This window comes from Pithys albifrons, chromosome 11 (assembly GCF_047495875.1).
Source record: "Pithys albifrons albifrons isolate INPA30051 chromosome 11, PitAlb_v1, whole genome shotgun sequence".
Classification (NCBI taxonomy): Eukaryota; Metazoa; Chordata; class Aves; order Passeriformes; family Thamnophilidae; genus Pithys; species Pithys albifrons.
This window is the reverse complement of record NC_092468.1, coordinates 946,149-971,972: the sequence shown is the minus strand read 5'-3', so window position 1 is coordinate 971,972 and position 25,824 is coordinate 946,149. Positions and strand designations below refer to the sequence as shown.

General features: G+C 46.1%; 1 protein-coding gene across 9 annotated transcripts in view; it reads left to right on the top strand.

Moving 5' to 3' along the window:
* DGKD (diacylglycerol kinase delta) overlaps positions 1-16,222 on the top strand; it is a 58,792-nt gene extending 42,570 nt beyond the window's left edge. For 8 of the 9 annotated variants that reach the window (XM_071566994.1, XM_071566992.1, XM_071566995.1 and 5 more), the window contains 14 exons: positions 50-178; positions 1,126-1,222; positions 1,517-1,627; positions 2,346-2,442; positions 3,153-3,260; positions 3,840-3,953; positions 4,358-4,492; positions 7,446-7,597; positions 8,388-8,499; positions 8,665-8,757; positions 9,131-9,250; positions 9,582-9,699; positions 10,919-11,049; positions 12,119-16,222. In XM_071566994.1, the coding sequence (XP_071423095.1) occupies positions 50-178; positions 1,126-1,222; positions 1,517-1,627; positions 2,346-2,442; positions 3,153-3,260; positions 3,840-3,953; positions 4,358-4,492; positions 7,446-7,597; positions 8,388-8,499; positions 8,665-8,757; positions 9,131-9,250; positions 9,582-9,699; positions 10,919-11,049; positions 12,119-12,208 (1,607 nt within the window). In that variant the 3' untranslated portion in view covers positions 12,209-16,222. The remainder of the gene's footprint in view (positions 1-49; positions 179-1,125; positions 1,223-1,516; positions 1,628-2,345; positions 2,443-3,152; positions 3,261-3,839; positions 3,954-4,357; positions 4,493-7,445; positions 7,598-8,387; positions 8,500-8,664; positions 8,758-9,130; positions 9,251-9,581; positions 9,700-10,918; positions 11,050-12,118) is intronic. The other variant, XM_071566993.1, reaches the window with a different exon arrangement.
* Positions 16,223-25,824: the final 9,602 nt, after the last annotated feature.

Genomic DNA, 25,824 nt, shown 5'->3' with positions numbered 1-25,824 from the left:
ATCACAGCATTGTGTTTGTCAATAGCTGTGTTTGTGTTGTGTTTTACAGCATCCAAATCTCCTTGCGAAAGACTAATAAACAAAGGAAATTTGTCGCTGGGCAGCTCTGCATCTCTTCCTCCACAGACAGGAAACCGGGACAACCTGCCAATGCTGAACACAAAAATCTTCTACCCAAGTAAGTGTAACACCCACCTCTTCCCAGTGAGGCAGCCAACTGGATCAGGGGCGACAGTAGCACAGGCTGCAGTCCCCACATAAGAACATGAAATTTTCCTGCCAGATGTTCTTTTTTGCAGGGTTGACTTGGAGAGAAATCCCCTTGTAGATAATTTCAAGTGGAGGCTTGAAGTGAGCTTTGAAGTTAGTTTCCAATTTGTAGCTAAGACCTCGGCACAGGTTGTTATTAACACTGTGAAGTGGCAGAATTTAGATGCCAATTGCAAGGAGATACTGATCTCAAAGTAACCTAGAGAAGGGGTGATATGGGAAAGGTTTATGAAGAGTGGCAGCCATAGGCTGAAAGCAGCAGTCCCTTCATGTGTGGACTGAAGTCACTGAAAGTGCACAGAGCCACCAGAATTCCCACTTTTCCCTGCCACTGTGGCAGTGTCCTTGTACCTCTTCCCCCAGATTACTTGTTTGAATTGCTTCTTCTGAAAGCAGGTAATTTCCTTTCTCTCTGACAAACCTATTGTTTCTGGCTCACCAGTTAATAATTTAAGAAGCAGGACAGAGTAGTTCTTTAACAACTTGGATAATAACTTCACTCTTACGCCTTTCTCTTTGCTCCCTGGAGGAGGGATGTTGCATATCTCCCCCGGAACAAAACGGCTACTGCAGAGAATACAGTCCTATTTCCCTTTTCCATGTTTCTGTACAACTGTGCTGCTGGCCTTAGGCAATACACCATCAGGCAGATACCCTGCAGGCAGCCCCAGAAACCCTTCTCCTTGTCAAAAGAGCTAAGACTCTGGAGTGGAAGAAAGCACTAATGCTATTTGCTTTCTCCATGAATGACAGGGCAGAATATATTAACTCTTGTTATCTTGTCATGGAGATCGAAGTTACCTGTTTTCTGCTTATTATTAGTCATGCTCTTCTCTGTGGTCAATTTTCCTACAGATATCCGTGCTGGCATGTCTGGTTCTTTGCCTGGGAGCTCTGTCATCAGCCGATTGCTGATCCACGCTGATCCCTTTAACTCTGAGCCTGAAAATCTGTGAGTATGTGTAGGAGCTTGAAGGGAGGGAGTAGGCATTTCCAAATGGACCTCGGGAGAAGCAGATTAGTGTCTAGAGCAGAGTAAGACTGCAGCAGCCCTGTGTTGCATGACTGGTTCACATGCTGGGTGCCAGGGCATGGCAGCTTAGGGAGTTACACGTGCAGTGACACATCTGTCACAGTTGGGCTTGATGGTGTTTTCCAACCTAAGTGACTCTGGGATTCTGTGTGAGATACACACCAAATGGTACATAGACTTACGAATGGGAGTTTTGGTTCTTCTGTTTGACAGTGAGTGTTACACAGAGAAGTGTGTCATGAATAATTACTTTGGAATTGGACTGGATGCAAAGATTTCTTTGGATTTCAACAACAAACGTGATGAGCACCCAGAGAAATGCAGGTGGGTTTGGCTTTTACCTTTGGATTGATGGTAGAAGTGACTGAAACCACTTCATGCATCTGTGTGGTTTGGAAGCTGACTGTGTGCAAGTGTGCTGAATAGGTGTATTGTCCTCCTCTGAGGCTCGAAATCATGATGGAGGAGACAAGTTACTGATTTATTACTGATTTATTATGCCCTAAGGTCTTTAAGTAGCTTTATTGGTGTCGATTGAGCACATTGGTTCATTTTATGTCATCTCACAGATTTTTCTCCTGGGCTATTTAGCCATGAGAGAAGCATATCTCAGCTCTCAATGCCACAGAAGCTGGTTTTGGCCTTGATCCTGACTTAATACAAACCATAGATTTGGCCTTTTGAATACCTGGGCAACTGCAGAGTGCTTTGTGTAGCCTGGAATAGGTACTTGAGCTCATATGACCAAGCACTGTTGATGTCCTGGTGTATGAGATTGATTAGTTCAGTTCCAGAGCAGGCTGTGTATGTTCCTGGTAGTGTGTTACTCAGTCATCCTCAGTTCCTACCTGACATGTATTTAAAGGGAAGTAGTTTCCTAGCACAAATGGTGACCACTCAGAGTACTTGACCCTTCTGGAGGCAAAGCACCTTTGTGTTCTAGGACTCAGCAGGTGCCATTTCAATATGAGGGTTTTATTCCTTCTTAGTGAAAGGATGAATGTCTGTGCTGACTATTTTCTCTTTTGATTGGCCCTCTTAGAAGTCGTACAAAGAATATGATGTGGTACGGAGTATTGGGGACCAAGGAGCTGCTGCACAGAACATATAAAAACCTGGAGCAGAAAGTCTTGCTGGAGGTGAGGAGTTAGCATGCTCTTCTGTTCCTAAAACTGCAATGTGTAATTGCATCTCCTTTGGGCACTGTGACTTTGCCATGGTGATTCTACTTTGTGATGTTTGCCTTTGTGATACAACTAAAAGTGGCTTTTCCTGGTTCTGGAGGATAACTTGTATTCTCAGACCAGAAGGAAAGTATCATCCTGCTGGAAAGTATTTGCTGTTTCTAGCTCAGTGTTCAGCATGGATAAGATTGTTATGGTACATGTGGTATCTCATGTGAATACATCATTGTAGATAGTAGGTGCAGTGGAAAGCCCTTGATTTAACTGTCCTATAATGTGCATCAACCTGGAAAAGAAGTCCTGTTGTATAGGCCATGTGCAACATAAACAGGTAACTTGCAGGAGGAGACCCTCATCACATAGGTGTCTCATGAGTTTTATTTCCCTTTCTGAAGGAATAAACTAAGAGGTTTTGCCAAGCCTCTCAGGTGTTTGCTATTCCTGTCAGAGGAAAGGAAGCAACAGTATCTCTCTAAAAGCCACATCTGCCAAAAAAGACCTGACTCTTGAGACTTGAGTGGATAGGCCGAAAATAAATGGGAAGAAACCTGAATTCATGTATTACTAAGCTATGCAGGCTGTTTTCTTTTCGTAGGGCATATGCTCTGGCAGGAGGGTCTCTCTCCTGCTGGGCTGAAAACTATGTTGCCTTCTTTTCTTTGCAGTGTGATGGGAGGCCAATCCCTCTGCCCAGTCTCCAGGGAATTGCTGTACTCAACATTCCCAGCTATGCAGGAGGCACAAACTTCTGGGGAGGAACAAAGGAAGACGATGTGAGTATTCTCTAAGGCAATCCAGGAAATGTTTCTATTTACTGTTGCTTTGAAGTCACAGCCCCTGGGAATATGTGCTTGAAAGAAGAGGGCAAGAGGCCTGTCTGCTTGTACTTTCTGTGGGAAGTGGGTAAGATACTGGAATTCAGTCTTCAGCAGCTTCATAGCTAGGCAGTCTGTCATGATTCAGAAGAAACATCACTGGACCATTTGGACCTGCAGGAAGTGCTTTAGGTTGACCTTGTCCCCAGAGACTGGCTGAGAAGTAAAGCCCCTTGAAGGCAAAGGCAGGTAGATCTACTCAGAAATGTGGAAATGAAGGAGTGCCTCCTCTGCAAACAATAACTCTTATCTTGTGTGTCTGCATTATACTTCTGCAATTGGAAGCACAGTGGGACTATCAAGCCTGGTTTTTCTCCCTCCTAGCTCACTGCAGATCGCCACCTTCAAGTCTTGTTAGTTTTATACAGATTAAAGGGCACATTTGAAAACCGATTCCCAGTTCTGCACCAGCGGGGTAAAGTAAAGCTCTCCAACCGAGCTGTGTCAGCTGAATTTTCTCTCCCCTGTATCTGACAGACATTCACAGCCCCTTCCTTTGATGACAAGATTTTGGAGGTGGTGGCCGTGTTTGGTAGCATGCAGATGGCAGTGTCACGCGTGATCAACCTGCAGCACCACCGCATTGCACAGGTATCAGTTGCTTTTGTGAGCTTTTTGTGCCTGCCCCCTCTCCAGCTGGTGACTTGTGGGCCAGTTTCAGTAAGTAATGCCCTCCTTTGTGCTCTCTCTGGTCCATGGAAAGAGCATCCACCAGGGCCAGAAATGAGTATGTTCAGTGGCAATTTGAGCATGGAGTTGTTGCTAGCATTCACTGTCATAGGAGTTAGACCAACAACTCAAAATACAGATTAGTCCAAAGACACAGCAGGTGCTTCCTGCTGCTCAAGGGCAGAGTGTGCCTTGCTGCCCACTCACAGATGCCTCAAGCTGCACAAAGCTACAGCATGTGAGGAAGGGCTTTGCAAAGGCAGAGAATGGCTCATGCATTTGGAAAACCCAACATTTTAGAGCTTTTCTGCGGTCACTTCTTGCAGTGTCGGACGGTGAAGATAGCAATTCTTGGAGAAGAGGGAGTTCCTGTGCAAGTGGATGGAGAAGCCTGGATCCAGCCTCCAGGTTACATTTGGATTGTTCATAAGAACAGGGCACAGACCCTCACCCGAGACAGGGTAAGAGCAGTCCTGCATACACTGTGCAGCACACACATGTTTTTATGTCTCATATTTCTGGAGAATGTGGCAACAGCCACATGTCAGTGTTATATTTGTGATTGCAAGGAGCTTATTTTGTTGCACATCATCAAACTTTGGGAAAGAATATGATTAGACTTGCTATCACCACTTCAGAACTGCAACTGCCATAAATAAGTTTGTTTATGCAAGCTTATTTTACTTCCTTTTTTAGATGCCTGGTGACAGTGTTTCTTAACACATTTGCATGCTGTTTTTCCACAGAGTGCCTGCCTTGCCAAGTACCATGGATTGTCTAGATTCAGCTGGTCAATGTCTTAATTTCTCATTACTGTTCAGTATGTGGCTTATACCTCACTGACCATGTAAAGCAGCATCTTATGCCTTGTTCAGAAGTGTGTGTTAGTCTCATCTCACAATTTTCAAATATATGTGATGAGTACCAGCAGATAAGGAAGCCTCCTTTCTCTTTTATTGTTTGACTGAGTGGTGGTAAGCCAAAGGAGAGGATAAAGGCCTTGCTGTGGCACAAACAGGCTTTATGTTCCTCCCAATTTTGTGACTGTTCATGCATAAACTGTTAAGTTGAGAGCAGCTCTTAATACCCTTTTACTCAGCTTCCAGAACAAATCAAGGTCCTCTGCAAAGGACTCCTCTGCTGAATTAAAAGAAAAGAGAGAAGAGCAAAGAGGGAAAGGGAAAGCAGTCTGATACAGGCAGGAAGTTACAAACATGATGGTATGAACAGAAAGCAGAGGTGGGCATACAAAGCCACTGTCATGGTAGGGCAGTTGCACCTCAGATCTCTCGAGCTGAGAGAGAAGAGTGGGTGTTGATCGTAGAACCACAGAATGGTTTGGGTTGGAAGGGACCTTAAAGGTCATCTAGTCCAACACCCCTGCTATGGGCAGGAACACCTTCCCCTAGACCCGGTTACTTAAATCCCTATCCAACCTGACCATATGGAGAAGGCTGACCTGACAAAATGCCAAGTGCCTATCACAGAGTCAGAGCCCTCCCAACTCGGAGGGAAAGGGAGAAAAAACCCTAAAACTTAAAATAGCAAACCTTTTATATTTACACAGAAGAGTGAAAATTAAGAGCTAAATGCGATATATGCAAATAACTCCCCACTAGTCACTCAATAATACAGATTTCACCACCCCAGCCACAAAACACTCCAAAAGACACCTCCCAAGAGACACTCAGCAAGAGAGGAGAGAAAACCAATGATAGAGAAACATTTACTTCCCAAACTAAAACAACTTCAAGTAGTGGTGAGGCCAATCACTCCCAGCACAGTGGTAGCAAGTACACACAGCACTCAGCTATGAAGGGAAAAGAGGACTAGGCACTTCCTACACCTCCTTTTATATCTCAGTTTGCATCATCGGGTATGAAATATTCCTTTGGTTGCTTAAGTCAAGTGACAGACTGTCCCTTCTGATCTACATAACACTATTCAAGGCCTACTCAAATTAAGGTCTAATCTAAGCTTAGCTAAAACTAAAACTAAAACTGAGGCCTACCTAGGCCGAAACTACCACACCATGAATGTTGCCAGAGATGGGCCAGCAACCACCTCCCTGGGCAACCTGTGCCTGTGTTTCATACTGCTCATCATAGGAAATTTCTGCCTTGTATCTGGTCTCAATCTGCCCTCTTTTAGTTCAAAGGGTGTCCTGTCACCCCTTGATGCGAGTGTTGTGGAGAGGAGGAGACAGGAATAGTGCACAGAGTCTTTCACGGAGGGTAAAAGCTTCTGCAGAGTCACACCGACACTTGGAGGGGGAGTGACTGAAAGAGATAGAGTGCAAGTGGGAACAGGATTCCTGCTGAACAGGTAAAGGATGGGAAAAAAGGAGAGGCAGCTTACATGTGGGTGTGGTGGGAAAGGTGGAGTGAAGCACAAGAGGAAGATGGGCACAGCAGTCCCTTCTGAGTGTGCTGTGTGTTGGGCCATCTGAAGCCATAGCTATGGTTGTGCCATCCCATTCATTCCTCTCTACCTGCAGACGTGGTTTTGCCACTGAGGAAGAGATTTCAGTTTTTACAGAGGAGCACAGCTTTGTCTTGGCCATGGGCTTATCCTTGTTTTTCCTGCTGTCCCTTTGATGATCATGGCACACACCTTCCTTCACGGAACAAGCCTGTCCCATACAGTTGATGAAGTGGGGTCCTCACTTCATGCATGTGACCCTGTACCTTTGGTAACATTTTTCAATTATGGTTTTGGATATATAGTTACCTAAACTGAAGATGGAAAAACTCAAATTCCCTTGTTTGGCCTCATCTAGACCACTCAAGAGTCATCAGCAGGACTGAGACCAGTAGGTAGCTCCCCTGTAGGAGGGACAGTAGGGCAAGGGAATGCTTTACCACAGAGCGCCACAGTTTTCATTCTCAGTGTGTTCAGTTTTGATCCTTTTCTGTTGGATCTGTTTTGCTTCTTCCCCCACCAGTAGCTGCTGCCAGCAGGAATATCAGTAAGGGTGCAAACAGGACAGGTCCTAGCTTGTCCCACCAGTAACTAGGGAAGCCCAGTTCACTTCCAGATAAGGAGCCTTGGACATTTTTAATTTCAAGCCCTGAGGTGTCACAATAGTACTGAAGTGTAGAGGTGATATAGCTGCCCAAAGAAAAGGCTGCCACCAGTAGGAAGTGAGTGGATTTTACTAGTCTGGCCCTTGAAACTGGCCTAACAATTTTGACTCAAACTATGTGTAAGCAAAAAGTAAGCCAAGGCAGGCATGCAGCGTGGAAAACTTCAGGCCAACCAGCTAGTTAGCAAAGTTCTAAGCAGCTCAGCAACTGGGTCCTTCAGTAAAAAGTGTCTGTACCAGATTTGCATGTTTTACCGGCATAGGCACAGTCATTGGGGTTTTATAGGAGCTTCACAAGGTACCTGATAGTTTGCTTGCTGTATTTTTAGGCATTTGAGAGCACCCTCAAGTCCTGGGAGGACAAACAGAAGTGTGAGTTGTCCCGGCCCTCCTCTTTCTCTCTACAACCAGAGATCATGTCTGAAGAGGAATCCACTCAGATCAACCAGTTTGGTCAAGCTGCAGGTGCTCTGATCCACAGGTGCGACACAACTTGCTTTTGGTGATAGAGCCCTGCTTTAGGGCTTGAAGTTCTTGTCCTATTTTCTGTTCCTGGAGATGTTCCTGTTCACTCTTACCCTCTGCAGTACTGGTCCACGTTGCTGGGAGTAGCCTTATTCATTATGGACTGTCCCAGCTGCACAAGGACTGAAGTTGAATGAACTTTCTAAGGCCATTCTGAGCAAACATGCATCCTTTAATCCTGAAAGAACCCATTATCTTTGAATATAAATTACTTTTTATCAGGGAAAGAAACAAAAGCCTCTCTAAGAGCTCAAATGACAACCTGGGTTCCTGTAACCCTCATGCCCAGCAGAGATTTTTTGGAAGAAATCACTGTATGGTTATCTGTTCATCCTTTAGTCAAGCATTTTGCACCTTGGTCTGAACTTCTGAGAGGAAATTCCCATTGTCATCAGAGAAGTGTTAATTAAGCTGCCATAAGTGCTTCACTTCACCATGGCCATACTAAAATGTCTTTCACTTCACCTTTCACTTCACCATGGCCATACTAAAATGTCTGCGTTGTATCTCACGCTGATCCCAATTTGTGTGCAGAATAGAACATGCACCTGGAGTTGTGTCTGTGAGACCTGCCTCTGTGTGCTCACTGTGGGGCAGAGCTGCCCTGCTTTGCCAGGGACTGTGCCCCTCCTATTCTCCAGCCCTGCCCATGTTGCTTGGGTGGGTGTTAGGAGGAGATACCCCCCAGTCAGAAGAGATCTCCTGCTTTGAGCGTGTTCTGATGCAATCTGTAATTCTCTCTTTAGCATTCGGGAAATAGCCCAGTCTTACCAGGACATGGAACAGGAGCTTGCCCATGCTGTCAATGCCAGCTCCAAGTCTATGGACAAAGTCTACGCTAAATCCAAGTCTACAGAGGTACTTCACTCACTTGGCATCTCCCATTTTGTCCTTGCTCCATAGCTTCTGGTTTTTCTTTCTGATTGACCAAAAGTAGCCCTGCTTGTCTAAGATCTCTTCATTTTGACTGCTCAGACCTCTGCACTTCTGGGTTTAACTTGTGCATGAATTGCTTCCCTGCAGGGTCTGAACTGCAGCCTCGTAGTAGAGATGGTGAATAATGTCAAAGCCCTGCACAACGAGACAGAGCTGCTGCTGGCAGGCAAGATGGCTCTGGTAAGGAGCACAGAGCAGGAGGAAAGCAGCCTCTGTCTTCCTCCCCTTTCCTCCTGTTGCCTTGACGTAATATTTGGCTGGTCTTGGGCTTCCTTGTCTTTGTAACTCTGAAAGTCAGGTTAAATGTTATCATCCAGGAATTAGGATGGTTTTGCTGTGTGGGCATGATGAGCAGTTAAGGTAGATTCTGTGGAGTTTGGAACTCAGAAAATATGAGAATCATTGACTTGGTAAGGTCAGGGCAGGGTGCCTGCTGTGCACTTCCTTTTGAAAGGAGGAACTGCTTTGTTAGATAGGAATCCTGAGGCAAGGACCTGGCTGTACCTTCCACCATGTAGCTTTTAACTCTGCTGTACTTCCATTTCTGATCCAGCAATTAGATCCTCCTCAGAAGGAGCAGCTCCAGGCAGCCCTGGCAGACATGGACCTCCAGCTGAGGAAACTGGCAGACATCCCGTGGCTGTGGCAGCTTATAGAACCCTGTGATGAGGAGGTGAGGAGGACCAGGGCTATTTTTTCCCAGCTGTTCTCTTTTTCCCTACTTGGCTGTGAGTGTTTGACTTCCTGAGACTATATGACTGGTGTAAGAAAACATCATTAAGAAGGAAATTTGACTCCCTAGACCTAAAGAAAGTAATTTCCCGCTAAAATTTCTTGTGTGACATGGGATCAACTTTTCTGCTTTCTTTCCTTTCTTGATCAGAAGGAATTTAGAACTTTTTTCCTCTCTCTTACAAGGTCATGGAGCTGAGCTTGACCATGGTTGTTGTCCAGTCCAATCAATTTGTGACTGTGAGGCTGATTTTCCCTTTCTGTCCTTGCAGAATCAGATGCTGGATTATTCTAAACGCAGCCGCAGTGGCAAGTTCCGCCTGGTGACCAAGTTTAAGAAGGAGAAGAACAACAAAAATAAGGAGACTCATAGTAGCATGGGACTGCCGGGTACCAAGTCTGCTCATTCACTGTGTCTCTTTGTCACACTGGTGTGGTCACACCACTGCCTATTCTCTGTCTGGCTCCTCACACATTCTCTCCTCCTCTATTTCACCTGTGTCTGCCTTTTGGAGGTCTACTCCATCGTCTTCATGTGGCAGAGTAGGTTATTGCTCCCTTCCAAGTCATGATCCCCCAGTACCACACAAACATTCCTGAGCAGGAACAGGAGGTACCCTCTGAAGAATTCTCTCTACATCCTACAGATTTCCAGGGATGTTTAGGGATGTGAATTTGAGGATTCTGGCATTTTAAGTATCAAAATGACTGTGGGGCCCAAGTCCGCATAACTCCAGTCTTTTCACTGCTGATTCTGTGTGATATGGTAAATGATGTTTTTCTCATTGATTCACCTTCAGGCTTTAACAAATTTCGTGTCTATTTGGTTGGGGATCAGCATCAACACAGGCGCACCCTGACCTTTAATTCTACTGGTCAGTAGATAAAAACTGGCCATGAATCAACAAATTGCTATTCAAGATGCTTTCTCTCCAAATTTGGGTTAGTTGATTTTTGGTTTATGCTCTCCTTATGAAGGCTTTCTTCTAAAATTCAGAAATACTACCTGTTCTGTGGGCCCCTGGGTCCTGTCTTCTGCCGTGGAGTTGTGGGTAGTCTTCTTCTGACTGACAGCTGGTGTTCATTTGTTGCCTCCTAGAACTTGGAAGCTTTATTATTCTCTTATTTAGAGGCTGTGCAAGAAGGTGGAAGTCTAAACCTCTAAACTCTTCCTCTTTCCTTCAGACAAGGGGGAGAGAGTTTGCCATTTTGTTTACTGAGCACAAGTGGTTGTACGTAACAGCAAAGTAGTCTGTGCTGTGATTCTTCATGTATTTTATGAATCTGTTGTTTTGTACACAGAGGAGTATCAACGAATTGACTCTCCTTAAGCATGGGAGTAAATTTTAAAAAACATACCAATCCCATCAAAACAAATACGCACTTCCTCCTGGCTGTACTGCAAACAGGCCTCTGCTTAAGGGAACACTGCTTCCCTTTCTCTGCCCTAATTTCTTCATTTGAGATCATAGGTCATGCTGCCTTCCCCTTGGTTTGAGGCTGTAGTCCTGCTTGCCACCCTCTGGCACTCAGTGCCATGGTGTCCTCATCTCTCTGCCTCCTGGGATTCTGGGTACTCAACGCACTCCTGCTTTTCCATCTCTAACAGTTCACCTCTGGGGAACGGAGGAGGTTGCGGCCTGGCTTGAGCATCTCAGTCTTTGTGAGTATAAGGATATCTTCATCCGGCATGACGTCCGGGGCTCTGAGCTCCTGCACCTCGAGCGGAGGGACCTCAAGGTACTTCATGGTCAGCTCTGAGAAATAGCCAGCTGCATCTGCATGACTTCTGTGCTGAATGTGCTTGGAATTGGTCTGCCTGCTGTTCATTCCAGTGGTCTGGCAAGACGAATGGGGTCATTGCAGCCTTGTTTTGTTTTCTCACCTGTTTAGGTCACCTGGTTCTTAATAGCAGAGAGGTAGAAGAGGTAGTTGAGGGACCAGCTGTCCCATTCTGCCACAGTCTCCTTTAAATGTGATACAGTCCAGCCTAGTGATTGCAGATAGTGTTCTTGAGAACTTTCGAACTCAGCTGCTGCCCAGTCTTTGCTGTGATTGGAAAAATTTGGTCCTTACCATACAGTGACTGAACAAATAGATCATCTCACTTTGTTACCAGAAAAAATGACTGTGTGCTTTGATGGGACTCCTAGATGGAGGGAATAATTTTTGGTAGTGCTTAGCAACCACATTGCACAGCTCCTCACTACTAGACACTGTCTCCACAGAGAGAACTTGAAACTGACGGTTCTTTGCATATGCAAGTGACTTGTGCCATCATTGTGGTCACTTGCATAGAGCCAGAGAACACTTGTGAAGTGGTGTGTGGCATTTGTTGAATGCCCCTTGGATCTCGTGTGTGATTTTGACAGTGTTCTCTCTGGGAGATTTGTTGTGACCTGTGTAGCTAATCCCTCTGCATGCCATCCAGCTGCAGCCTTGGTCTTGCTGCATGGTACCCAGTTACTTGATGTGACTGGTTGGTTCTTCCTGCATGTTTTGGCTGCTACCTTAAGTCTTTGATATGCATGCTCTTTCTGTTCTTTCAGCCATTGATAATCAAAGCAATTCGTGTTTCTGGCTAATAGCCCACAGTTTTTTCTCTGCATTTCTCTGTGCCTGTTCTGTGTTCCATAGCAGCTTTTTGACATGTGGTTGGAGGTGCTGTATATAACCCTCAGATTTATAGTCTTCCCACTTTGATTCCTTCCACTCTTTGTAACTGGCTGACTGGTTTGTAACCAATGCTTGGCCACCTGGAGTTCCTTCCTGCCTTTCTCTGAAGGTAAGATTTTCTCTTTTCTTCCAGGACCTGGGTGTGACCAAAGTGGGTCACATGAAGAGGATCCTGCACGGGATCAAGGAGCTGAGCCGGAGCACTCCTGCCAGCGAGGCTTAGCCTCTGTGTTCACAGCCTGTGTCTACCATTCCCCCTAACTGCACAGCAGTCACCTAAACAGAGAAGATGTGCTCACAATTGTCTGTACTGAACAGCCAAACTGCAGCTGTTCGGAGCTCATATCAGCCAAGCATGGTGCTACTTTTTCCTATGGGGTACGGCTGCATTGAATCGAGAGGCACCTGATCTGCGGTCGGCAGAGCCTCCCAGAGGGAACTCACTCGCTGTTTGACGAGCCATGTCCTCTGATGGGGGAAGTTGTGGTTCCAGTGACAGTGCAGGACTCCTGAGAATTGCAACACAGCTACCTTTACTGGATAACTTCATCACAGTAGAATCATTCAGGGCAAAAGAGAGATTGGCCAGTCTTAGTTCAGCAGCATCTGACAGTCTTTTCAGACCCAAAACTTTCCCTCTCATCTGTGTCATGCCTGTATTTAGCACATATAAGTGGGACAAAGCTTATCCCTATGTCTTACTGCTTCCTTTTTAATACACCTGTAGTTGCGTGCAATTTGCATCTCAAATTCAAAGCCAGTATAGACCTCCTCTGATGAATATCCAGTGATTCTCCCTCACTTACGCCTTTGAAACAAACAATGCATGTGGTTCACCAGCTGGCTGGGCCTCCCACTGGGCCTGACTCTCCTCATCTAGCCAGAGGCAATGGTACAGCCTTCAGGTGTTCAGGCATCACAAACAATTGTTCAGAAATTCTGGTAGTGAGAAAAGACAAAATTTTGGAGAGCCAGAAGGTTGCAGATCAGCTCTGACATTCCATCTTCTGAATGAATCTTCATGACACCAGAGCAACGAGCTGCTTGGTGGCACAAGACGTGTAATGTAATAAGCAGTTTGCTCCATCTTCGTGGAGGGAGCAGAATGACTGGCAACAGCCAGGAGTGGCTTCCTGCCCATTTAGTGCCACTTTAGTGGCCACAAACGAGAGCTGTTTCTTTGCTTCAACTTTCAGTGCAGAAAAGTATTCTGTCACAAAATACGTGATTTATGTTTAGTGCTTGCATCTTTTCACCTGTCTTGGTTTTAGTGGCTTTTCCACCTTCATTCCCCCTCTTGCTACCTTGCTCCTTCACTCCAAGGTGATACCAAAAGATTAGGATGACTCAGTACCCTGATAGAGAAACCATGTGCTGTCAAACATCAGAGCACTGAGAGAAAGAGGATTGTTACTGAGCACATGAGCGTTATAATGAAAATTGGAGTATGTTGATAAATTGCCTTTGGTACCATCAACAGTGGAGCATGGAAAAATTTGTCTCTCTGACTTGGAGTTTCTGGATGCCTGGCCCCACTGGATGGCTGTTAAAAGTCCAAGACCAGCATGGATAGTTATATCACCAGGTTTATCAGTGCAAAAGGACTTTGACAACAGCTAGTGCTGTAAAACTTTGGAGATAACAGACTGCTCTGTCATTTTGTGTGTATTTACTTTTTATTATTACAGAGTGGCACCTGTCTGACAGAAAAGGCCACATACACAGTGGCATAAAAGATCATTTCCTGAGGACAGTATTCTTCTTTGTTATTTGTAAGGATTTTTATCAAATTGATACCACCTCTCTAGTCCAAAAACAAGCAGTCAAGTTAGTTCATGTTAAGACTGGTCAATGTATAAAGGTTCTGGGCTGATTTCATGCTGGGCAAACTCCATTGAATTCTCTAGTACTTCAGCAAGGATTATTCCAACTCTCCCTGTCTGTTCTAAGCAGTCATCCCCATGTCTCCTTTCAGCCTGGTGAGTGACAGGGTTTGTTCATGAGAAGGTGAAAGAAGACTAAATGTGATTGATCCAGGTAGAAGCATTTCCAATATAAATTCTGTTGGGACTAAGCAAGAATTATGTCCAGCTTTGCCCTGAATTTGTTTTTCTTATCTGTACATTGGCAATTGCTTGCATAGCTGTATTTTGTATTTCTCAGTACAGACTCCCCTGACTATATTGAATTCCTGAGGTACCAGATCAGTAAGAGTTGCAGACATACTGCATTTTCCCACTTGGCTAGTGATGCACACAGCCACGTGTGGATGACAGTGAGGAGAAGCCTCCCGTAAGGATGCTCCAGGGTGCAGCCATCCTGCCTGGTGGCACGTGGTGCAGCCCACTGCCCATCGCTGTAGCAGCCCTGCCTGGGACACTGTGTGCCTTCCCAGGAGAGTGCAGCAGGGGAGTGAGGCAGGTGGTAACTCTGGAAGACAGGTGAAATCTGTGTTTGTTCTGCTTTGTGGTGAAGGAGCTGTTCTTGCTCTAAACTTCCCCCAGGCAAACCTTATGGTTAAAGATGCAAAACAATATGCACTTAACCTTGCTTGCTTAATCCCCAAGGGATTAAATTCTTGCCTCCATAGAAACAGCTTCTCTCTACTCTTCCTACTCAGAGCAACAGAGGAATCCAGAGAGTTTTTACATTCAGGCATGTTCCTTATTTTGTGCCATATCTGTCAATGTTAGTCATCTGCTCTGAGACATGATGCCTGCACAGACCCATCTTCATTTCTTTTGCTTTTATGATCTTTGTGTCAATGCCTTCAGATCCTTTTTGTGTGCATGCACATTTATCAATGAGTTGATGGCTAGTACATTCCTGTATCTTATCAGAGGCAGGGAGGGAGTTCTATCTTCTTTTAAGAGCTAGAAAATGGTATCCACATTTAACCTGAGTGCCTTTGAATATTTGTTAAGGTACAGATCCAAGAAAAGGGTCGTATCTCTGTGTATCTCACTGGCAATAATACAGATTTCTGTTGCAGAGATTTTGTGACTAGATGAGGATGATTTGTGTTGAACATCAGTGAGAGGCATCTGCAAAGTAGGGAGCAAGGCTGAACTCCTGACTGTCTTACTCTTGAGTTCCTCTTCTGGCAAATCATAATTTTTTATAGCAGAGAAAGGAAAGACAATTAGTAAAAAATCTGCTGCATTGCCAAAACAGACTGTCGAGAGCAGTCTCAGGTAAAAGCACCAGCTCAAGAGAAGCTAGGACTGCACATATCACAGTGTTTAGTCTCTTGAAAAATGCAACTCTTGTGAGAGCTGTGCGGCACCTTCTGTTCATCATCCCTCCCCTTGGCAGTGGCTGCAGTGAACTTGGAATAGGGTTCCTGCTAGGAAGAGGTTTCAGTCTGTTCTCTCTCACTCTGACACAGTCCTGGATATTTAATGGCAGATTCTGGGCTATGGTATTTGGGTTAGGTGGGATTGCATGCAGTGGGGACTCGAGGGACACTTGGCCCATGAGAGAGCTGCCAGTGGTGCCCTGCTCTGGAGGTCCTTTGGGAGGGCTGATCTAACCTTTCTGTTTTGGCTTGGGGGATCTTCATGCTCCCTGCTCTGCAGTGGAGGGAGCTGTGCCACTGGGTGCTGCCTGGATGGGCTGCACCAGAGCCAGGCACCTAGGGGCTTTCAGCTCTGCCAAGGCCTTCAGTGCCAGTCCTGGGATTGTTTCTGCACCCAAATCGAATGTTTTAGTATTCTTTAAAAATGTGCATACTAGCAACCTGAATTAAAAAAAAAGACTGTTTACAAGAAATATTTTGTATCTTAAGATGTGTGTACTGTAAAAAGAAAAAAAAAAGGAAAGGATGAAAAATGATGTTTTTCTACAGATGTCAGCAGTGACAGCATATCCATATCATTGTCCACAGATCGTTGTTCCTCAGGGGTCTCCCCGCCATTCCTGTGATCCTGTCAAAAGCATAGGGAAGCAAGTGAATCCCTGTACAGTCTTGGGAAGAAGGTTTTGTGCCTTAAGAGTGGGACCTGCTTCCTTCCTATTTATTGTTAATTTATACAGTGATTACTATGGAAATGTCTCTTGTATTTTTTTTGTACATAGTTTATTGTTGATTGTTGTAAATAAGTTTTTCTTGTATATAAAGTAAACATGTTTCTGAGCTTCCAGTAAGGATTCTCTGTCATGTATTTTGTTGTGAGAGGGCTACTGTGCCTGTCTGGTGGAAATCAGCTAATAAAAACCTGTGCTGTGATCAAATGGCTTCAGCTGACTTGTATCAGAAGTTCAGAGCTGTTCCTTAAGAGGAGTGAAATGTTAAATGGGAGTGTTGTAGATTAGTTTTGTAGCAGCTTTTTGTGCTGGTTTGATTGCAGTAGAAGACATCAGATAGTTTTATTTTCATTAACTGTATCTTGCAGTGAACAACAGATGTTTTAAATGTAGTGCTTCTGCACGTGCTTGTCCTGCTCACAGCTCTGCTGTCTGCAAACTCCCAGCTCGATAGGCTGACACTGCCAGGAGCGCAGCAGGGTGTGTGTTGTTAGCTTGTGTTTGCAGAGCTCCCGTGAGTGCTGTGCCCCTGCCACAGTGACAGGGGCAGTGCCAGGCTGACAGGGGAGTAGTTATTCTCTCCTCCACTGGGGCCTCTGTGCACTCCCCTTGACTGTAGGCAAATAAATACAGTGACTGTAATGACTGAAGGTGCATTTACCAAAACGTGGGAAAGGGGAATTTTCTCATGGAATGTAAAAAGTGCCATAAAATGACAGAATTTGGAGGTGTTTGGGTGAGCAGTTCTTAATGCTGATTGTGATGAGCTTTCTCTTCCATCTGTGCAGATTGGTGTGTTCATAAAAATGCTGACAGGAAGCTTCCAGCAGAGTAATTTAAACTGAGAGGATGGTTGTAGAGTTCCATGGTAGTGTTGCAAAGTAGATGGAAAGAAAGTTGTAATGGTCATGAATATTTCCTACGTGGAAAACACCTTTGTACTTGATATTTAAATGGAACTATGAAGAGATTTTATGTGACAGAAACATCAGAAACCATACTAATGTTACATACTATTGCAAGAGGAAAATGGTAAAATCAGTCATTACAATGTTAGTTACATAGAACAGGAATAAGGAGATAAGAAAAATCATATCAGACCTGAGTGTCAGGCTTTTCTTTAAGTGGCACTACAGAAAATATGCAAAGAAAGCAACAGCAGAATGTATTCTTAGTCTTCTGATTCAGGTAATTTTTTTTGGTCTGTGCTGGTTTAAAGGTAAACTGGCAAAAGAAATGGACCCACCACAAGAGAGATTATAAGTCAGAGTTACAATTTAATGAAAGATATTACAATAAATAAACTGACACAAAGAGAAATTGCTTTCAACTCACAAAACCCAGCAGTATAACCCAGTGTCCTGGGGCACAAACCCAAAGGGGTTTGTTAGCCCTTGTGCTGAGACCCCTGTGGTTCCCTCAAGTCCAAAGCAAAGGGAAGTGAAAAACCTGTTGGTGCAGGCAATGGCTGTAGTCTGGTCCAGAGTGGTGGTCTCCTCCTGTTGAGGTCCTACTGCTCTTCTGGACCCAAAAAGAGGTTCCCAAGGTCTTCTTACCCACCACTTCTGTACCCTCAGGGAGCACTCAGTCCCTCCCCCTGGGCAGGGACTCACACAATGGGTGATTAACTCTGGGAGCCAGGGGGTATCCCTGAACTGTTGATGGCCCATTGGCAGCCACGCCCCCTCAGGCTGGGTGTGAAGGTGCTAATGACTCCCTGGGCAGCTGTTGCAAATAGTCCATTGTTCTTGGGACATGAATAGAGGGGGTAGAATACACAGCTTTGATCACCCCCACACAGTGATAGCTGGTCCCACCTGCTGGACTAGGACATTATCCACCCCTTATTCTACACCATCTAGTCATTCCCAAATTAATCCCCTTTTTAACCATATACATATATATATATATACATATATATAATGAAACATTACAAATTCTTCTCACTCAAAATTAGGTCCCCTTGTGGTACACGTGTTTCTCCATCTTTTTGCATTACCCACCAAGTGCAACCAGGTCCTTGAGCAAAAACAATCCCTCTGATGGGTTTGCCTTTGAGGTGGGACTAACCCAGTCTTTCCTAACATACCTCTCATATGGACCACAGGGACTTCATCTACAGCATTCAAGAGTTCTGATTGGGCAGGGCCAGCTCAACTGATGGAGCCTCGGGTGTTGACCAACCAGGTGGCCTTTGCCAAATGCAGCTCCCAGTGTTTGAAAGTTCCCCCACCCAACGCCTTCAAGGTTGTTTTCAGCAGTCCATTACATCGCTCAACTTTCCCGGCAGCTGGAGCATGGTAGGGGATATGATACACCCACTCAATGCCGTGCTCTCTGGCCCAGGTGTCTATGAGGCTGTTCTCGAAGTGGGTGCCGTTGTCAGACTCTATTCTCTCTGGGGTGCCGTGTCTCCACAGGACTTGTTTCTCAAGGCCCAGGATGGTATTTCGAGCATTGGCGTGAGATACGGGGTATGTCTCCAGCCATCCAGCGGTTGCCTCTACCATGGTCAGCACGTAGTGCTTGCCTTGGTGTGTTTGGGGAAGTGTGATGTAGTCAACTTGCCAGGCTTCCCCATACCTGTATTTTGACCACCGTCCACCATACCATAGAGGCTTCACCCGCTTGGCCTGCTTGATGGCAGCACATGTGTCACAGTCATGGATAACCTGTGAGACACTGTCCATGGTTAGATCCACCCCTCGGTCACGAGCCCATCTGTATGTCGCATCTCTGCCCTGATGACCAGAGGCATCATGGACCCATCGGGCTAGAAACAACTCTCCCTTATGCTGCCAATCCAGATCTACCTGAGAGACTTCAATCCTGGCAGCTCGATCCACCTGCTCGTTGTTACGATGCTCCTCATTAGCCCGGCTCTTGGGTACATGAGCCTCTACGTGATGGACCTTCACACTCAGCTTCTCTACCCGGGCAGCGATGTCCTGCCACATCTCAGCCGCCCAGATGGGTTTCCCTTTGCGCTGCCAGCCGGCCTTTCTCCATCGCTCCAGCCATCCCCACAGAGCATTGGCCACCATCCACAAGTCAGTGTAGAGGTAGAGTCTTGGCCACTCTTCTTGTTCAGTGATATCCAAAGCCAGCTGAACAGCTTTCAGCTCTGCAACCTGACTTGATCCACCTTCTCCTTCAGTGGCTTCTGCAACTCGCCATGTAGGACTCCATTCAGCCGGCTTGTCCCTACAATGTGGCAGGAACCATCTGTGAAGAGAGCATATCGCTTCTCCTCTTCTGGTAGCTGGTTATATGGTGGGGCCTCCTCAGCTCATGTCACCTGCTTCTCTTCTTCTTCAGAGGATAATCCGAAACTCTCACCTTCCGGCCAGTTGGTGATGATTTCCAAAATCCCAGGGCGATTAGGATTCCCTGTCTGGGTTCACTGCATGATCAGAACGATCCACTTACTCCATGTGGCATCGGTGGCGTGATGGGTAGAAGAAGCTTTTCCTTTGAACATCCATCCCAACACTGGTAGTCGGGGTGCCAGGATGAGCTGTGCCTCAGTGCCAATCACTTCTGAGGCAGCTCGAACTCCTTCATACGCTGCCAGGATCTCTTTCTCAGTTGGGGTGTAGCTGGCTTCAGATCCTTTGTATCCCCAACTCCAGAATCCCAGCGATCATCCTTGGGTCTCCCCAGGTACTTTCTGCCAGAGGCTCCAGGATGAGCCATTCTCCCCGGCTGCAGTGTAGAGCACATTCTTCACATCTTGTCCTGTCCTGACTGGCCCAAGGGCTACTGCATGGGTAATCTCCTGTTTAATCTGCTCAAAGGCTTGTTGTTGTTCAGGGCCCCACTGGAAATCATTTTTCTTCCGTGTCACAAGGTAGAGAGGGCTTACAATCTGACTGTACTCAGGGATATGCATCCTCCAAAAGCCCACGGCACCTAGGAAAGCCTGAGTTTCCTTCTTGCTGGTCGGTGGGGACACAGCTGCTATTTTGTTGATCACCTCTGTTGGAATCTGGCGACGCCCATCTTGCCACTTCACTCCCAGGAACTGAATTTCCTGAGCAGGTCCCTTGACCTTACTTCGTTTACTGGCAAAACCAGCTCTTAGGAGAATCTGGATTATCTTCTTTCCTTTCTCAAAAACTTCCCCTGCTGTGTTCCCCCATACAATGATGTCATCGATGTACTGTAGGTGTTCTGGAGCCTCACGCTTTTCCAGTGGTCTGGATCAGTCCATGGCAAATGGTGGGACTGTGTTTCCACCCCTGGGGCAGTCGATTCCAGGTGTACTGCACCCTCTTCCAGGTGAGAGCGAACTGCGGCCTGCACTCTGCTGCCAATGGAATGGAGAAAAAGGCATTGGCAATGTCGATGGTGGCACCACTTGGCTGCCTTGGACTCCAGCTCATACCGAAGCTCCAGCATGTCCGGCACAGCGGCACTCAGGGGGGGTGTGACCTCATTGAGACCACGGTAATCCACCGTCAGCCTCCACTCTCCACTGGACTTCCGCACTGGCCTTATGGGGCTATTAAACGGTGAGCGAGTCTTGCTGACCACCCCTTGGCTCTCCAGCTCACGAATCATCTTGTGTATGGGGGTCACAGAGTCTCGGTCAGTGCGGTATTGCCGACGGTGCACTGTGGCTGTGGCCAGCGGTACCAATTGTTCTTCAACTTTCAGCAGTCCCACAGCAGAAGGGTCCTCTGAGAGGCCAGGCAAGGTGCTCAGCTGTCTGATTTCCTCTGTCTCCACAGCAGCTATGCCAAAGGCCCGACGCAGTCCCTTTGGGTCTTTGAAATATCCATTCCTCAGGTAGTCTATGCCAAGGATACACAGGGCTTCTGGACCAGTCACAATGGGGTGTCTGTGCCATTCCTTTCCAGTCAAGCTGACTTCAGCTTCCAGTACAGTCAGCTGCTGGGATCCCTGTTACCCCAGAAATAGAGATGGATTCTGCCCCGACATACCCTGATGGCATCAACGTGCATTGTGCGCCAGTGTCCACTAAAGCTTTGTATTTCTGTGGGTCTGATGTGCCAGGCCACCAAATCCACACAGTCCAATAAACCCGATTGTCCCTCTCCTCTACCTGGCTAGAGGCAGGGCCCCCCTAGTCCTGGTCATGGTACTCACTGCACTCTCCTTGTGAATATGACCGGGAGGCTCCTTCAAGAGGATTGGGCATAACATCATCATTCCTATACTGTCTGGAGCCTTGCCCACGAGAGACCGGAGCAGCCTTCAACCTTGAAGAATTCCCTGTGTTAGTTGTGCCTTTTTGCAATTCACGTACCCGAGCTGCTAAGGGAGAGGTGGGTTTCCCATCCCACTTCCTCATCTCTTCTCCATGCTCATGGAGGTAAAACCACAGATTGCCGCGTGGAGTGTACCCTTTCTCCTTAGCCGGAAGATGCCTGCTCCTGATGGCAGAGACTCTCGTTTGTTCTGGAGAGATATGGAAGAGTCCTTCCTTAATCTTCTCTTCCAGTTCAGCCAGTTTTGTTTCCACAGCTGAGACGTGGGCTCGTAATGGAGCAGTGACAGTGTCTTCATAAATCCTGAGTTTGCTGACCAGTGCACCCACCTTGTCTTCTCCCTCTCTCCACTGCAATGTTGCAAGGTAGCGAGAATACATTTCTGGCCCAAGCTGTGCAAATTTTAACCACATCTGGGATGTGCACTGGACACCATCTGGACTTTTAGGGAATCTCTCGTAATCTGAAAAGATTATTTCCAGTACGGCTAATTCCCTTAAGCACCGGATACCTTGTTCCATTGTGTTCCACTGTCCTTGCTGTACGTGGAGGTCCTCCTTACAAAGACATCTCTCCCTCACGCTTGACAACAGTCACCGCCAGAGGCTGAGAGTTTCCTGCCTCTTTCCAGTGCCCTGATCAATGACCACATCTTGAGAAAGGGATCCCAGCTGCCTTGCCTCACTCCCATCTAGAATTGTAACATTGGCCGCAGCGTCCCAGATTTGAAGTAGCCAGGTCAAGGTGGACTCACTTGCCTGTCGTGTGAACTCTCTTCGGAGCTCACACACCTCACCCAGGCACAGGGACTAGGTGATTATTTCTGGCTCCATTTCTTCTGCTTGATGTGAAGATCCTGCCTCTTCCTTCACTATACGAACTGCTTTGGTCTTTGATTTTCTTTTCTGGACAGGGGCAACTGATACCGGTTTCTGTTGTCCTTCTGGCTCCTTCACAGTTTGGGTGGACGTGGTGCTGGTTGATCTGTTTCTCTTTCCCTACGGCTCAGCTGTGGTTTGGGTGGACATGGTCCTGGTTGATTGATTTCTTTTCCTCTCTGGCTCAGCCATGGTTTGGGTGGACATGGTGCTGGTTGATTTGTCTCCTTTTCTCCTCCTGACGGTGCTGTACCACACCAAGCAGTGTGCGGTAGACGGTGGCCAGCGCCCAGCAGGTTGCTGTGAGTTGTACACCTCTGGGGATGCCAGAGCATTTGCCTTTCACACAGCTTATTATTTTGTCAGGGTCCTGCAGTTGTTCAGGGGTGAATTTCCAGATTACTTGAGGAGAGAAACTCTCCAAATACTGGCCCATGTTCTCCCAATTCCTGTGCCACTCAGCAGTATCAACTCCCAGAGCAGGCTTCCAACAAACCTCCCTAGAAGACCCTGTTCTGACCTTTAGCATGGTGTATACAGTACAGAGGAGACAAAGCAACACTAACAACAACACTACACTGTCCTTAACATCAAAAGGAAATTCAGTATTCTCAAAGACTGTTGCAGCAGGTCTGAGGAGTGAGAAAAAGGTGAAAGGGTCAAAATAACCATTCCCTCCTGTTCCCCACACAGGCTGGATGTGATTGGTATTGAGACTCAAAAGGCAGCAACCCAAGCCAGGACAGGCAAACAAGACTGAATATACACTCATAACGAAACTCATGGCCTCTGATGTTATGATAACATAAACATAATATATAAATAAAGCAATTTTGATCCCTCCTCCTGGTCTTAAAAAGAGCATCAAAATAGGCAAATAGTTCCCCATATGTGGAAATATGAACAGGCTCAGATACATCATCCACGTGCACACATCAAGCAACGTGGTGATCAGGGAGTTTCTATATCCAAATGCACAAAATGGAATTGTAATTCTGACTTCTCTGTCTGCCCCATGTTGGACGCCAAAAGATGTGCTGGTTTAAAGGTAAACCATCAGGAGAAATGGACCCACCACAAGAGAGATTATAAGTCAGAATTACAATTTAATGAAAGATATTACAATAAATAAACTGACACAAAGAGAAATTGCTTTCAACTCACAAAACCCAGCAGTATAACCCAGTGTCCTGGGGCACAAACCCAAAGGGGTCTGTTAGCCCTTGTGCTGAGACCCGTGTGGTTCCCTCAAGACCGAAGCAAAAGGAAGTGAAAAACCTGTTGGTGCAGGCAATGGCTGTAGTCTGGTCCAGAGTGGTGGTCTCCTCCTGTTGAGGTACTACTGCTCCTCTGGATCTGACGAGAGGTTCCCGAGGTCTTCTTACCCACCACTTCTGTACCCTCAGGGAGCACCCAGTCCCTCCCCCTGGGCGGGGACTCACACAATGGGTGATTAACTCTGGGAGCCAGGGGGTATCCCTGAACTGTTGATGGCCCCTTAGCAGCCACGCCCCCTCAGGCTGGGTGTGAAGGTACTAATGACTCCCTGGGCAGCTGCTGCAAATGGTCCATTGTTCTTGGGAAATGAATAGAGGGGATAGAATACACAGCTTTGATCACCCCCACACAGTGATAGCTGGTCCCACCTGCTGAACTAGAACATGGTCTTTTTTAATTATATGGCAGAAGCCAATAACAAAAAACACATTGTCCCACTCAGTGTATTTTTGCTGGGATGTCAGAGCTGCTCAGGGCTGCCATCTTCTTGGTTTGATTTAACTACCACATGGATCTCGGAGTGAGTATGAAGAGAGGTGTGCTGTGAAGATCTTGAAGTGCCAATACATTTTTAAAACGAAGTATTCTTTTTCTGCTGCTGTTTAGCTTGTTCTGGGTGGTGTTGGATTGGGAGAGTTTATGTGTTTGGTTATTTTAATGGAGCATAAAGCATCTGCAGAGTTGAGGAGAAGGGAAGGAGTTCTGCTCCAGCTGAATGGGCAACTCTGCAAACCAACAGGTTCAGAAGCAGCCCTGCCATTCCTCACCTGTAAAGCAGCTGCAGAGTCATAAGGTCAATTCCCTGTTGGCAGCTCTGTGGTTGGGATGAATAACTGCACCCCCAGCTGGGCCTGGAGTAGCTCGAGGTGTTTAATTTTCATGTGGCAGAATGAAAAGGTTCTGACGCTGTGGAAGTTGCATTTCACGGTTTAACAGCTAAAAGGTTTATGGCAGTTCTTGAGCAACTTCTGTCTGAAGAGTTCCAGCATTTTGCTGGCTTACCAAGTGACCTTCATGGTAAAATACAAGTCAGTTGTGGCCTATGGCTTTTCCTCCTGGGAGCCAGGAAGGAGGTGGCCTCAGGCTCTGGCCTCTGCAGGAGCAGGTTGGTTTGCACTCATGGGCTGCACTGTCTTGTTTCAGGTGGTTCATAGGGAGAGATGAAGGCTCACAGAACACTGGGTTTCTGCAGGTCTTGCAAGAAATCAGGACCCAGGATGAGAGGGAGACCTTGTTAGAGCTGTGGCGGGTGGAGGCTCCAGTGTGTATTTAGGAAGTAGGCTTTGTGCTGTTATTGCTCAGTGAACTGTTACAAATTAAAAGCTGTCAAGTAGAAAGCACTGATGGATGCAGCACAAGGTGATTGCTGAAGAGCTATGGGGTTTGATTTTTGTGATGTTTTTGCCACCTCAGTTTTCTTCTCTATCAAAATTTACATCTGTCTATAATTTATTGGCATTTAAAATTACAATTTCAGTTTAGAAAAATTTGAGAGGAGTGATTTAGCACTGTTAGCTAAGTAGCTAAAGGCTGAGAACACATTTGAGAATGCTGCAGAAGCTTTCCAGTAGAAGAGGCAAAACCAAAGCTGTTGGCTTTTTTACACATAGGGGAAAGAAGAAGAACAGGGTATGCAATCTGGTTTGCTCTGTCCCTTCAGGTTGTTTGGGGTAATTGTCTTCAAGCTGTGGATGTTGAAAGATCCAGGATGTTTTTTTCACTTCAAGGAGGTGATTTCCTTTGATTATTAATGCCTGTTTGTAATAACTGTGAAACAGAACTCTCCACAGTGCTAAAGTAAATTATATGTAGCCTCTGTCTTGCCATTCTCTTGTGAAGTTTCCACTTTCTCCTCTTTACCCTTTTCTATCCCTCCTTAGAAAAATCCCTATTTTTTTAATGAAGGTAAGCTAGAAAGCAGAGAGCGTAGCACTGGAATTGTTTAGACTGAAATGGTTGCCTGGCATGCAAAACTGGGCACATCTTGAGGTGCCCTAGAGCATCTTTTCTTCAACCCCCTGCACCAGCAGCCATAAGATCATCTGATAGCCCAAGTGCTGGCTTTTAAAATACTCATTTCTGCACTGCAGTGGCAAGACAAATGGGAAAAAAGCAGGTAAATAAAGCCCTCAAAACACAATAGCTGATGAAGTAAATGATTTTTTTCTGAGTATCAGGATAGGAGTTTAAAAAACCCAAAAAACCAATTTTTAGGAGTCTGATACACTAGTTTGGGTCTTTTAGGTTGGCAGTTGATGGGGATGTCCTAAATTTTCAACCTATACGTAGTCTTAGAGACAAGAGCGTATTAAAACCCACACAACAGGTGGTGTAGCAAATAGGTCAGCTACATGCATGAAAGATTGTCCTACCCCTGTTTCTATTTACATTTCCTAGTTTATGTTTCCTGTATTCAGGTATGT